Consider the following 15,755-nt stretch of genomic DNA (forward strand, 5'->3'; position numbering starts at 1 on the left):
TTTCATGCTTTGCAAACACTAGTATTTCCTTCAGAAAATGAACAAAAAAGTATTCATTTTGAATTATAATAAAAAGCAGAGCTTCAGCAAATGACAAAAAAACCCTATTTAAAGCATAAATGTCTGTATCTAAGAGGTGTTTTAAGCAGCTTGTTTCTGTGTAACAGTGGGTCTGTGGAATTTTTGTGCCCCTACAAGGGCTGTAAAAGTTGAAACAACTCTAAATTCCATCAGCGATGGCATTTAGAAGCACCGGCATATACAAAAGCACGCCTTGGAGGCATTTTTGGTAAGAATATCTATCATCAGAGACACTCTTTCACAAGGACAAAGGGGAGATGGAGCTACGGGGGAGGAAAAGGTCCCAAGCTCGGCCAATGACGAAGCAGCCCCCTGCTCTCTTTTAAATATGTTACTCCTCCTCTAAACTTTTCCTGCCTGGTTTGTGGGCTGATTGTGGTGACTTTACGGTGAGCCAGGGACGAGTCTCTGTGTGTGTGGTGTGGATTACTGTAGAGGGCATGTCAGGATCCTGTTTAAATTGCTGAATTGACTGGAAGTGAACATGATGTCTGAGCTGAGGTTTTGGCTGTGCCTCTTTATTGTGGTGTGCTTGAGCATACGCCACACACATGGCTGGTTCTGGAATGATATCTCGAGTACGAAGGGCACGCAGACACCGGCCTTCCTGACAACCATAAGGCCCACATCCCAACCGAGGACAGAACCGACCAGAACAGCAGGTACAAGTGCTTCCGTAATTGAGGTGGAAAAAGAGGTCAGTTACAATGGAGGTCATTTTGAGGGGGAATCAGAGTTCATATCCAGGTCCGGGTTGGGGGTTGAGTCTGAATCTGTAAATGGGTATGAATTTGCTTCTGGATCCGGATCTGGATCTTCTCAATTTGAAAGACAGGATGCCTATGTTACGTCAACCAACGTTTCAGGTATTTCTGGTGAAAATGCTAGTTTGCATGTGGGAAACCTCAAGCTGGAGACCAAAGTGGACCAGATGGATGGACTTCAGAGCGTCAGTGACCCAGCATACAGTCAGTTTAATGAAAGCATTCTTGTTAAAAATGTTAGCACATATAATCATTTAAATGGGCGCAATTCTACTGAGCATGATGATTATGATAACTCGACATTGTATTCCTCCGAATACTCTGTCTCAGATAATCTACTAACCATTGAAAGTGAGTATTTTGTAGCTAGCATGCCGGTTGTCGAATCCTCTCGCTGCTTGCCAGTCGGTCCTGATTTGCCATTTTGCACCAGAACGAGAGTGGATAGTTTCATGGTGCCCAATTTTCTAAATCAAAGCAGCGTGGAGGAAGTTCAGGTGGTTTTAACCCAATGGGCAGGGCTTTTGCGGTCAAACTGCCATCATAGTTTGGAATGGTTTTTCTGCCTGCTGTTGACACCGCGGTGCGGCCCGCCTGGACTGCCACCCCCACTGCCCTGTCGCAGTTTCTGCGAGGTCCTGCGTGACAGTTGCTGGACATTCCTGGATGAGGGCCGCCTCCCCGTGGAGTGCCACTCTTTGCCTGAAGAGAAGCATGATGGGTATCGGTGCTTGTCAGTTAGTAACCAGAAAGGTAATGGACAGTTAGAATGCTATCTCTCTCAAAAAGAAGAAAGATGCATTTTCAACCAGTGCCACCTGTCTGTCTGTTTGTCATCCACCAGTGTTGGTGAGGGTTTTTGTTTGTCTGTAAGTGTTGTGTGGTCCTCACCAGTTGTAAGCACTCAGAGTCTCTGGGGAGATGTTTTAATGTATTCACTTTGCACGCTTGTCAAAACTGCATGGAAGTGTGAAGGATGACTGCATGGCCTACTAAATCAAGTCTTTGCATGTTTATGTGTTTGTTTTTCAATACACATGCGACTCTGTTCCCACGGTCTTGAATTGTTGTGGTTTTCAGAATTTGTTTTCTTCTCTTAGTTAGCTCTAAAATATTTTATTGGCTTAAAATAGGGGTCAGGATTTCAGCAGCTGATACCGACTACCAATTTCTTGTCATCATGTTCACCCGATCCTGATCATTCAAGCTTTATAAAAGTGATATGTAAGCTCTCTGTTGGCTCTGTTAACCACTTAAACCCTGTAGGCATATTTAATGATTCCACGTGATTTTAAGTGGCATACTTAAAAGTAATTGCTTATTATGGCCTATAAAAAACAAGTTATCATCAAGTACCTGGTCTCATTTGATACGTTTTTGGTAAGAAAACGTTTATATGTTACAACACTGCTGGAAAACCCCCAGAAAAAAGTGATGCGATTTATTGATATATTTTATTATTCGTGCTTGACATGATGACAGTTAGAAAGTATATATGACAGGTCATAAAATCAAGTTTGGTCTTGTTCACAATCATGTCAACTGCATCTGGGCTAACTTTTACTGAACAAAAGAACTACTTACATGTGTAAGCGCCACAAAGCATACAAATATTTATACATAGAATAAGTAACAAGAGATCCTGGCTGGTGAGTGATGATCTTCCACAGCTGTTTCAGCTGTGCGCTCCTATTCTATGGTGCACGGTAAATCAATATCTGTCAATCTGAGCGTTCGATCCAGTCTAAGCACGCTCCAGCTGTAAAACAGTGTCCATTTGATTTGGTCTCTACATATCGTCCCTACCCACCATACCCTCGATCCAGTTTCCATTGGTTGAACTTTCAAGTGACGTTGGAAAACACTGTTACGATTGCCATGCGATCGGTTCCTGGAGGTCCTGTAGCTTTAGCCGAGCATCGTGTCATGTCGTGTGGGCTCATTTGAATTGAGACAACCTTCTCTAAATAAAGGTTTGCTAATGTTTTGCAAAGTTACAAAGCAGAACTTGTCGTGAAAGCCTCATGTGCGTCGGCGGTAACTTTTTATGGTTTTACATTGTCAAATTGCGATCGGTTCGTGAGATCGGCCAAATGTAGGGTCCATTTGCACAATACCATTTTCAACTAAAAACATTTTTATGTGTTTTAGCCGTTCATTACACGACAATGGCGTTTTTTTTTTTATTGTTTTTTTTTTAACGGGTTTCAAAGTGCAAGGTTTTGAAAACGATATTGTAATCGTCTCCGTGTAAACTACAAAAACACTAATTTATGAAAACGGTGACATATTACATGTTCAGTCTATATGCACATAGTGTTTCTTTACAAAGTGACATCGCCAACTACTGGCCTGGCATGCATAATTCATAGTAATTTTCACAGATCCGTGTGAACAGGCATTGTTTTGACCTGTATGCAAAAAATGTGAAGGAAAAAAACAGTTTTTAGTACATGGTTGTCGTGTAGCCTACCCTTAATGACTACCGACTGAGTCATAGAATGTGATTATCGTCTGATACCGATCTGAGGCTGATCGATCGTTGCATCCCTAGCTTAAAATTTTGTTTATCTGTTGAGTGAAATGAAATTAATCGAGAATGGTTGGAAATGTCCTGTAAGTTCATTGGTCAGAAGGTTTGGGAATCATGACTCTTAACCAACTTGTGAAGCACTGAATACATCCAGTATCAACAGTACACACATCTATTGAGTACATTTAATTTTCCAATTATATAAATAGGGATCTGCTTAAGATCATTTAGTGTAGCTTAACTTTATTTTAGCAGTTTGAGGAATTAGTGGTAGTGAGAGGTATGATTTAAATTGTGACTTCTCTCTGTGCATTGTAATTGCACAGATAATCATAGTTTCATACAGTACATGTGGTCAGACTTGGTAAACTTTAAAGAATAAATCCATAAGAGATTGTCAAACAATTTACCGTAAAAATACCCCACATTCTTTCTTAACCTACATTTAATTGGGGTATCTTAGAACTGTTATTTGTCAAGTTTAGGTAAATACAGAGAAACACCTCTGCACATTGCTCTTCTCTAATGCATACTGTTCCTTATCTGAGTATGCAGTTAGTGGTCAAATTGTTAACCTATCCATACATCACCAATAAGCTGGATATATTACATTCCTGTTAAGGCAGTGGAAAGTCCCTTTTACTCTGATTTATTAATAAATAGCAATGCAGAATAATTTCTGGTGCCGTTTATAGGCATGTTGAAAATGCCATGAGCTCTTCTGGTTGTAAGTTAATTTGGTTTTATTAAATAAAGATGTTCAAAAAGGACTGATGTACTTTGCCTGGAACTATGTGTTTTTCTTATTGAAACATGAGCTCTTTTTATTGAATAAATGGCTGGGATGCATACACTTTGATCTTGAGTTGTTTTTGACAGTGAATGCCGTTCATATGACTTTTCCTCCTCATTCCAGAGTTTGTTCTTAACGGTGAAGGACAGATAAATGTTCATGTCTCTGTGGCTGGAGGATAGAACCATCTGTATTCTAATAAGTATGTCTTTGTGCTGAGACGCAGTAAATGCAGCTTTCAGGTTACATTTTTGGCAGGAGTGACTTAACACAGAATTGCTAGTCCATATGTTCAGGCTGAATTTATGATTGCAATCCTCTGCCAAGTAAATCCTGAGAACATTCAGTTGGTATTTGTGTGGTTTCGTGATAAACATCTAGAAACACGGTTACAGAATAAACTGTCATGCGAAGCAAATGAACATGTATAAATACACAATGAGCAAATAGAGTCATGATGAATAGCTTCGGACTATAGTTTCATATGATAACAAAAAACAGCTGAGTCTCCAGCTTGAATTTCAAGTGCTGTTCAAGTACAGTATTTTTAGCGCACTGTAAGCTGTGTTTGCTGGGGCCAAATGGCCTTTATCTTAAAAGAGTGTCTAAAAAAGACTTTATCTTTCAGACAGCTTGTTATATTTTGAGTGGACATCATGTTTTAGGAGCCCATCCAAGTCATTCTGAAGTGGCACAGCGGAAGAAATTCAGTTTAGGGTCACAAAGCTGTCACATTTTATTGGGGCATTACAAATTTAGTGGCCAAAACAATAGTTTGGGGTTTGTAAGACGTTCTTAATATTTTTGAAAGAAGTCTCTTATGCTCACCAAAGCTGCATGTACAGTATTCAATAAAAAAAAAAATACTGCAATATAGTGAAATAGAGAAATATATTGTATTGTAATATATATATTGTTTAAAACTGAGTTTGCCAAATGCTAACATAAATGTTGATATGAAAAGTTTCTTATTATTATCAATGTTGAAAATGGTTGCAATTACATTTTGTTTCAAATTTTGCTACAAAGCCCTTCGTTGTGACAACGTACCCCGTATATTGTGACTATTGGGGCATGTTGTCACAAAAGTTCAACATGTTTTTAATGAACTTCAATTATTCTTTTTTTCCTAATTTTGGGAATTAATGGTAGAAATGTTTTGATAACTAAGACTATGTGAGCTGTAATCAGTTTATTGGTCTTCCTATGTTAGCAACTTAATACTAGGTGTAAACAGAGCCTTGTTTGCGTGTGTATGTTTAAATAATCTAGTCATCAGCCTTAATTAAAGTCATTTTAAATAATGGAAACATCTAAATGAAATTAGATTAGGCAGTGTTTTGAGACATTCAAGGCTAATTGGCAGATAAGATCAAACCACAATATTAATGTTTTTTATAATGCAAGCAGCATGTCAGAGGCTTTCTCAGCGGCTGCGAAAAAGCTTCCTCGATGGTCCCTGTGGTGCAGCAGACTGCTCATGTTGTGTTCATAGATTAAGTTATGCTAATTATATGGTTCTCATGTTAGCTACATGTGAAGGATTTGACATTTATTTCATTGCAAACTAAAAAGTGAATTCCAGGTGTTCTGCTTGTGTTGGAAAGCGTAATTGTCACGCAATAGGTTGTTAGTGTGACAGTGTCTAGCCATTGTTAGCCTTTGTGAGGCTCTGGGGCCATGTGCAAAGGGCAAGCTAATGTGTAACAGACTGTCTAGTCTTCCTTTAACTACAATTGATTGTTTTTTTTGTCAATTAGTCTGTTATTTTAAGGAATTTGCTTTTCTCATCAGAATTCCCTTGGGGCGGACCGGTTCTGGGGAAACTATACACTGAAACCTTAACCTCCCAAGCTACTATACAAGCTAGTTAACTATTGAAGCACTTTAACAGAGCAATTTCTTTTTAGAATGTGTGTTTATCTGGCACAAATACAGTCTGAATTATGATGACAGTATTACATTGAAATTTTCAGTAAAACACGTTGCAGATATTTATGTGTAGACTTTTTTTGTAGACTTTAACTGATTCATGTAAATTGATTCACTAAAATGAATGGAACTTCTCAAAGAACAGATATGTATTGCTTTGATGTACACTACCATTCAAAAGTTTGGATTTTTTTTTTTAATGATTTTGAAAGAAGTCTTTTTTGCTCATCAAGACTGTATTTATTTGATCAAAAATACAGAAAAAAACTATTTCTATTTGAATATATTTTAAAGTGTAATTTATTTTTGTAATGTCTAAGCTGAATTTTCAGCATCATTACTCCAGTCTTTAGTGTCAGAAGGATGTGATGTTTCCTTCAGAAATCAATCTAATATGCTGATTTTGTGCTCAAGAAACATTTCTTATTGTCAATGTTGAAAACAGTTGTGTTGTGCTGCTTCATATTTTTGTGGAAACTGTGATTCATGTTTTGTCAGATTCTCTAATGAATGGAAGTACAAAATAACAGTATAAATCTTTTGTATCATTTTAAATGTATTTACTTTTGATGAATTTAATGGATCCTTGCTAAATAAAAGTATTCATTTATTTTAAAGTAAAGGGGAAAATAGTAGTATAGAGCTACTGCAAATAGTTCTGTTAGTTGTCATTACTTTTAGTAAGTTTCTCCCTCTCACTGCTGCGCACACACTTTCATCTTATGTACGGTCCCATCTCATATCCTCCTGTGACTGTTCTGAAAGCTTTCTCAAATAGTGTCACAGATCCTAATGGGGTTATGTAGTGTCTGGACTCCAGTGAAGCTTGTAGATGGAGCTATTAGATTTAGAAAAAATGGTTTCATTGGGAAAATGGAAGCGATTGTGCGAGATTTCTCATTGGGTCAGAGGCCCTCCATGGACCTTTTCCACAACAATAGAGCCTCTGAGTGCCAATAGACAGTGTGCTCAATTCATTCTGTAATGGATCAACTGAGAGGGCAATTCCTGCAATTGCCAAGATGACTCGACTGTCAGAAAAAAGTAAAAATGTGGAAGTGTTGTGTTGAGAATCTTGTCCTCTGTGTCTGTATTGTGCCTCCAAGGTTAAACGGGTTTGCTGGGGTAAATTGGCAGTGTTGATGTCACATTGGATCGTACTTCTTTCTTCCATTGGCTAAAGATGCTGTGCAGGTTTCCAACTGCACGGAACTGTATTACGGGCTTTAATGCTGTGTCCAATCTAGTGTCCAATAAAAGGTACAAGTCAACAAATCTTTAATACAGGCTTATTTGGCATAATTAGGTCATGTGGCGTTTTGATTGCTGACGTTTGATAAGCGCAAGTGAATGATGCTGATGATTTAGCGTTTTCTGTCAGGATTAAGAAGGGACACCTACTAGTAAGAGGCTCTTAAAGCTTTAGGATAAACTGATTATAGCTCACATCTTATTTAAAATGCTTGATTAGAAATTGCATTCTGAGACAGCCTTAGATTAAAACGGCAAACTTATGGAAACTAATCTAACATCAAGCTAAAACTCGCAGAACAAGTTAGAAGTTACTTGATTATGTTGGCTTTATATGTGGGCTTGAAAGAGAGAGTTACATTTTTTAATTTCAGTTCAGTTTCATCCACTTTCAAGTGCTATTGAAGGTGACGAATATAGTTTAAATTATGCAACAATATAAACAATTAAGCAGCTTTCAATAATATTTCAGTTTTATAAGACCATTTGTCATTTAGATATGCCTCGAATACTCTCAGCATGTGGACTCCGCCCCTTTATGAAATATGCCCTGATCAGCTATAATTTGATTTAACATCATATTTGTGTTTTCAGTAATAAATCCACCCAGAAAGGTAATAGCTTTAGTTTTTATTTTTGCTTTAACCAACCTATTTAGTTTCAAAGAGGTCAAGAACGCTAGTATGGATCAAAAGATAAACAGGCACTTTATTTAAAACGCTAATATTTAACTCTAACAAGGTGGCCCTTAAAGATCTTCACCATATTACAACAGGCTAGTAAAACATTGACCACATACTGATGTCAAGGTTGGTTTGTTTGGTGAATATATGGATGCCACATCAGTCTCATCAGCAGTATGTGACATGGAAAGAAGTTAATAGACTAAAACTAGTTACTTTGTTTTGTACAAAATCAGATCAGCCAACTGACAAAATGGTTTTTGACAAAATATTTACTTTCAGTAAGAATTAATTGTGCCTGTACTCTGTAAGATCTATGTTAACAAATTAAATTGTTATTATATTTCTATATTTTTATTTGAAAAAATAAATTTTATTTTATTTTTAAATAATTTTAAATAATTTAAAAAAATGTTGGTATGTAACCAATCAATTCCCGAAAAAATAAAATCAAGTCTTGTCCTAAATCCCCCAATACATTATGCATCAGTAAATCGGTTGCATCCATTTACTTTAAAACTATTCTGTCTTTCCTAGACTAAGTAATTATGATGCTGTCAAAAATGGAAGCACTTTTCAGTTGTAAAAATATTGAAAGTCTTTATGATAGTCGGTAGTGTCAAATATCTGGGCTGTTGTATTCATGTACATGAGTAGACGCACATTGCCTCAGGGACTTCTGTATGTTATCCCGACACACATCTGGATTCTGGCATTGGAATTTATTGCCTGCTGTCAGAAAAGCAACAGTTTCTGGTTTTCCCTAAAGTGATTTTCACAAGCCCAACATGTCTTAGAAAAATTTAGTCTTGTATTGATGTGGCCATTAGCCATTCTGAACGCTGGTTTAGCATGTCTGCTGTTTACACAGCAACACCTGAACATGTGCAGGAATGCGAGGTTAGCTCCAAAAGCTCCTCCTCTTCTAAGCTTGTTATTATACTGTCATGATCTAAAGACATGGGTCACTCTTTGAATAGTGAAACTCAGAACAGTGGTTCACCTGTGTCTAGTTAAATCAACCCAAAGAATAGGGTTGATTCTTTGGTTTACACCAAAACCAAACGTAAGTGTTTTCTTTTCTAATCCTTTCATGTGCAACAAAGGCAAGAGTTTTTTTTTTCCAACTCATAACAAAAAAGCACCATCTGAAGAACTTACTGATGAATATGTAAGCCCCTAAAGGTCTTTGATCCTTGTTTGATAAATAAGACCGTGGTTGTGAGTTATACTTGGTAGTCTTTTTCAGAACTTCAGAAAGTCAAGTCATGGTTCAAAACATTTATTTTTCAGCATGAAAGCAGCTCAAAGTTCTAAAAGTTGAACATAAAGTAATTGTTTCTGCAAATGATTACAAAACACACATTTATGCATTAGTATAATGAGCACTTTTTTTGTATGTTTTTAATATATATTTTTTTTAGGGTTTTGTTTTAGCTGTCTTTTCATGCTGTTTTGTTTTTCTTTTCATGCTGTTTGGTTTTGATTTTATTCATGCTGTTTTGTTTTGTTTTGATTCGTTTCATTAGGGTTTTGTTTTGTTTTGTTTTGATGCCGTTTTGTTTTTCTTTTCATGCTGTTTTGTTTTTCTTTTCATGCTACATGTGCTTTGTCTAACAAAACAATCATCTTCCGTATGATAGAAAAGGAGGGATGTTTCAGAAAGAAACACACTGTCCTTACTTATCTATATTTAAAAAAGCAGAATTGCCCAGAGGATGCAGTGTGTTTGTTTGTCTGTGTGTGTGTGTGTGTGTGTGTGTGTGTGTGTGTGTGTGTGTGTGTGTGTGTGTGTGTGTGTGTGTGTGTGTGTGTGGAGGCAGGAAGGTTCTTAAGCTCTCCAGCTGTAACCTCACACCTTTTCCTCCTCCTCATGACATGTCAGCACATGGAGCCTGTGATGTTTCCATGTCTAGCATATCTTCACAACTAGCTAAATATGTCTGTGTTGAGTGATATTAGCATGAGTTTGAAGATTTCTATCCATGTTTTTTTTAGTGCAAGCCTTTTGATCTCACCCAGCAGTCTTGAGTTTGATTTATATATGTTACCGGCAAAGTGTGTAATCCCGGTATTGTATAGAATGCCTAGGCAATGTATAGAATTCCTGATGTGTTTTGCAAAAAATACATTACCTAATTCTATACATTACCTAGGCATTCTATAGAATGCCGGATTACACACTTTGCCGGTAACATATATATAATCATCTGCAAAAAGTAGTATCCAGTGATGTTTTTTTATTTTATTTTATTTTGAATTCTTTTTTTATTTTATTTTTATTTTATTGAAATTGGTTGTCTCTAAAACTTCATTTAGTAATTAAAATTATTTTGAATCCTTTGTGTCAACTGCTGATAACATGACTTTTATTTTGGAGAAACCTATATTTGTAGTAGTTGGCATGAAACTCCCATTTCTTAGGTCAAAACAAGTTTTATATCCTCTTGAGTAAAGTATAAGGTACTTATTTACAGAAGAGTATTAGGGCCAAGCAATAATAAAAAAATAAAACCATTCTCGAGATTAAGAATAAAGTCGTTGTGTTTCGAGATAAAACTTGTTAAATTTCGAGAAAAAAGTCAAAATACAATCTTGAGAATAAACTCATTACATTTCGAGAATAAAATCGTTGTGTTTCGAGAAAAAAACTGGTTAAATTTAGAGAAAAAAGTCGAAATAATCGTGAGAATAAACTCATTAAATTTCGAGAATAAAGTCGTTGTGTTTCGAGAAAAAAAGTAGAAATGAAATGAATAACGCATTCGATCAGTGTTCATTGCATAGCCTACTGATAGATGGCAGAGTTGGATCACTTAGTCAAGCTATATTTTAGACTTTTTATTATTGCTTGGCCCTAATCCTCTTCTGTACTTATTGCAGCCTCATGGGTCTTATAAAATCTATTTTTTAGCGTGTTCACATAGTATAAAGCATTAACATTTTTACTTTGAAGATATCAGTGCATTACATACATAGTGTCTGGGAACAATAAACAAAGGGTTCACTTTCTATTAAAACTGGGAAATTTTACTGGACGATGAATGTACATTCTTGTTAAATCTAAAGGGTTGTATTTTTTTCAGGATATCAAAAATTCCCACATATGAGTCACATAAAATAGACTATTCTTTAGAGAGTCAGCTGTCTGTTTAATTGACAAATTTTCCTTCTAAAGAAAAACTTTAGCTCACCAAAGATTAGGGCTGGATATTGTTCAAAATCTTTCTACTGTATATTGATACCGGTACCTTGACTTCGATACTGGTTCCTGAATGATATTTTTTTAGAAAAAAAATAAAACATTTATGAAATATGTTTTAACAAGATTACATTAGCCTATATATTACCTAAAATAACTTTGGTTTTATTTTTTTACTTTTTTTTTACAGACAGCGCTCAAGCGCACGCATAAGCTTGCCGCAAAGCAATGTCGTGAAAAAATTGCAAGGAGACATTTTAATTGTTTATTAATAAACTAGTGTTTTTTTAGTCAGTGTTGGCTGCAAATATGAATTTGACGTTTCTGACTCATCATCTCTGCAGTATAGTGAACGTGCACGTATAGAGAGAAATGCACGTTTCATTTGGATTACATAATCAGATCATATTTGTTTTCGATTTGAATTGGTTTTCTTTAAAAGTAGACATTTCAAGCTTTCTATAGGCCTATTTCTCATGTCTGTGAGGCAAGTAGCTTATACGGTGAGTTTCGGTTAATTTGTGACGCGCTCCAGTTCTTCTTGCAGTAGAAGACGGAGCATCTTTCTGCTCTTAAGTTTATTCTGTGCACTGTCAAGTGCTTCATCAGATTTGTCGTGTTGTTGGTCTTGGCAGCAGTTATCTTGTCGCAAATATTGCATCGCGCACTCTTGGCATCGAGCTTGGTGAAATGTAGCCACACTTTTGATCTTTTCCATCTATAGGGGTTGGGACGCGTACACACTCCAGCCTCATGTGTGACCCACCTCTCTGGGTATAACCGGTGTAAACTACTGTATTTACTTGACGCCTCGCCACAGCCAATCATGCCCTTAGGTTTCTAAATTTGGTACCGAACTACAAGACATTTTTTGATACTCGATGGTATCGAGGCAATTCGGTCGGTGCCTAAAAAGTATTGAACTCGATACCCAGCCCTACCAAAGATATTACAGTATATACAGTACAGTCAAAAATAATACTTTCTCACAGGATTTCACAACTAAAGTCAATACTCACTGCTTGATTTCCCATCCCAGCTGTTGAACACTTTACACTACAATATTTGTTTGAGCAGACTTATAAAGTGCTTTTAACCTAGCCCGAGCCTGCTGCCCATCCCTGACCATTCACTTTTGCATTGTTCTTTGTAAAGTCCCTTCATATTCTTTTCCTTTCCTTCCACAGAAGAAAGTGGAGTGTCGCTGTTACAGTTAATTGGCGATCCTCCACCTGATGGCGTCTCCAAAGTCTTTGATAATGATAACAGCCCTGGCTATGTGTTTGGCCCAAGCTCCAATGTGGGACAGTCAGCTGCGGCCCACCTGCCCAACCCCTTCTACCGTGACTTCTCCCTCATCTTCAACATAAAGCCCACGTCCACCAAGCCTGGCGTCATCTTCTCCATCAGTGACCCAACCCAGAACATCATGTATGTTGGTGTGAAGCTGTCGGCAGTGGAGAGGGGCAAGCAGAATATTATCTTCTACTACACTGAGCCTGACTCGCAGAGTTCATACGAGGCGGCCAGATTCTCCGTGCCCTCCATGGTGAACACCTGGACCCGGTTTTCCATCAGTGTTTTGAATGAGCAGCTTTCCCTCTACTTCAACTGTGACTCAGACCCTCAAGTCATCAATTTCGAGCGGTCCCCAGATGATATGGACCTGGATGCCGGAGCTGGAGTGTTTGTTGGCCATGCCAGTGGAGCAGACTCAGATAAGTTTTTGGTATGTACACAGCCCATACTTTAATTTAATGGTATCCCAGTGAAAACAAGTCAAATGACGGTTAACTTAGGCTAGAAAATGGAAAGTGCAATAAAAATCGCTGTGGTTGAGTGACTCCTACATGATTTGATTGCTTAAATTGGCCTGTTTAAAAAACAACATACATTCTGTGGTTGTAAAAAAGTCCACTCATCTTTCCTTGTTTGAGTAGAGTAGTTAATTGCTTTAAGAAACCACAGGAGAGCAATTAGCTCCTGTGTGGTAGTGTCCAGCAGCTGACCCCACAGCTTGATCTCAGATCAGTGAGAACCAGTCGACCGGTACCCTATTCTTTTTTCACTATTCTTTATTTTATTTTATTTGTAATTATTTTTATTAAATTATTTATTTATCATTTTCTTAATATTTTTTATATCTATTTATGTTATATATGATATATTTATATGTATTTTAAAATGTAATTTAATATTTAATGCAATTTCATTTCCCATATATTTATTTGTTATTTTTATGATTTGTATTAAATTATTATTCATTTATTCATTTAGTTTTATATATTTAGTATATATTCTATGTATTACTTATGTATTTATTAATATTTATTTTAAAATGTTATATTTACTGTAATTTCATTGGCTACATATTTATTTCTTTATTCCTGGATGATTTATGTTTAATATTGAGTTATTTAGAGGGATATTTGTCATGTTCCTAAATAAAAACTCAAGATAATTTTTTGTCTGGATCACAGAAAATATATGTTACGATCTTGATAAAAGTATTGAGTTTTTATTGAAAACATTACAAGTGCCTCTAAATAAATTCATCCTAGAATAAAGAAATAAATATGTAGCCAATTAAATTACATTAAAAAAAAAGATTTTATATTATACTACTCATATAAGCCATCAGATTCTTAACCAGTTGCTGATCTGTGAAGAAATGTGATTGAATATACTGCCTTGTGTTCTGCAGTTATGCTAGTGCTTTCAAGCATATTGTTCAATAACCATAGTGAGGCAACTGAGGTAGCAGGAATGCCTCATATTTCCCAGAGCTCATAATGTCCACTCAAAAGCAGATGGATCTTGTTCAGTTCAGTATGACTCCTTGTTTCATGTGGCTTCCATTTCCTGTGGGAACTCCACCATAAGTAGATGGCCATCATAATTACAGACCTGATTAGGCAGGATATGATTGCTATTCCATCCCTCTCATTAAGAGCATGTGCTTATCTGCAGAACTGTGGGGAAATCAGGCCTGTAAATCTGACCTTGTGTTGGGGCTGTAAGAGGGTCTTGGTGGGGGTCATAACGTGACACAAAAGGACAATTAAGACATCTTAAAGCTTCCTTCACTGCATTCTGCTCCTAAACCTTTGACCTTAGTTCGTGAGACATGAGAGGGGAAGTCCTGTCAGATCTTACCAGCAACTTAAAACTTATTACCCCAAATAAATGGATCTTGAATGGAGATCAACTTAAAGAGATACATCCAAAAATGAATCTTTTGTAGACCACCAAAGGAAATATTAGGATGTTCATGCTGTTCTTGATGAACATAAATGGTTACCAGACATTTCCAAAAAATTACATGAAGCACAACCAAAGTACACTAAAAGTCATCCATACACTATATTTCACATATTCTGGAGCCACATGATAGCTTTGTGTGTGAAACAAACCAAAATTGAAGTCATTATAAATTTGCTACCTTATTTATGAATAACGGCTTAAATGTTGGTCCTTCTCAAAGTTATCATATGGCTTCAGAAGACTTCAAATGGACTGCTTTTATTGTGCTTTTTGTCATTTACGGAGCTTGACAGCTCTTGGACCCCATTCACTTTTCATTGTATGGAAAAGAGCAGCGTCAACATTCTGCTAAACACCTCTTTTTGTGTTCCACAAAAGAAAGTAAGTCAGAAGGGTTTGGAACAACATGAGAGTGATTAAACGGCGGAATTTTCATTTTTTTAGATCAACTATCCATTTGAATGTAGGAATGTGTTGTTTTGGTGGATTGTATTGAATGTTATCCCCATCTGCGTTGAAATTGTGCCGCAAACCATAAAAGGGAAATCCCACATGGAGACAGATAGCCATGTGTTTGAAAAGTAAGATATCAGGCACACATTGTTATCTGACTGCCAGCATTTCTGTCGTGGAAGGCATTAGCATGAAAAAGAGCAGTGGATTCAGTATCTAATGAGCAGATGCCATTCAACATGGACTGTATGTCACCACACCTGCCATGACCATCAAAATAAGCTTACCAATCTCTGCTTGTGTATTCTAGGGTGTCATCGGTGATCTGAGGGTGGTGAGAGACCCTGGGGCGGCTGAGCGGCACTGTGAAGAAGATGAGGATGACTTCGATGCGGTAAGAACACAAGTTCTCTAATGACAGCAAGTGCGCTTTCACACCTGGCTCATTTGGAGCATTTGTATTGGAACCTAATGCATTTTTTCCCTTAGTTTGGTTTGTTTAGGCATATATGAACACTGCAATCGCGTTCAGATCTGAACCAAGATAATCTGTCAGAGATGGCTTAGATGAGGTGGTCTCGGTCTGATTGAAAATGAACCCTGGAGCAGTTCCGTTGTGGTGAGAAAGCAATCTGACCCAATGGACCAACAAACCAAGCTGTGTTATAATTCATAATGAGAAATGTTTTATGTAAAAAGTAGCAGCGTCTGATTTTGTGGGTGGGAACATCACAACATTTATTTCCATCAAGAGAAATAAGATATTGTATTGACAATGCAAGAGTCAAGCACTCTGTAC

At 36.9% G+C, this 15,755-nt stretch overlaps 1 protein-coding gene across 6 annotated transcripts in view; it reads left to right on the forward strand.

Annotated features, from left to right (window-relative positions):
- The window catches only part of col18a1a (collagen type XVIII alpha 1 chain a), a 79,049-nt gene that overhangs the window by 41,467 nt on the left and 21,827 nt on the right, over positions 1–15,755 (forward strand). For 2 of the 6 annotated variants that reach the window (XM_084121569.1, XM_084121570.1), the window contains exons 1-3: positions 433–1,598; positions 12,427–12,968; positions 15,267–15,350. In XM_084121569.1, coding sequence (XP_083977695.1) covers positions 566–1,598; positions 12,427–12,968; positions 15,267–15,350 — 1,659 coding nt within the window. In that variant the 5' untranslated portion in view covers positions 433–565. Of the gene's footprint in view, positions 1–432; positions 1,599–12,426; positions 12,969–15,266; positions 15,351–15,755 lie in introns of those variants that run through there. The other 4 variants (XM_084121571.1, XM_084121572.1, XM_084121574.1 and 1 more) reach the window with 2 other exon arrangements.

Source organism: Abramis brama, assembly GCF_963993115.1.
Source record: "Abramis brama genome assembly, chromosome: 8".
Lineage (NCBI taxonomy): Eukaryota > Metazoa > Chordata > Actinopteri > Cypriniformes > Leuciscidae > Abramis > Abramis brama.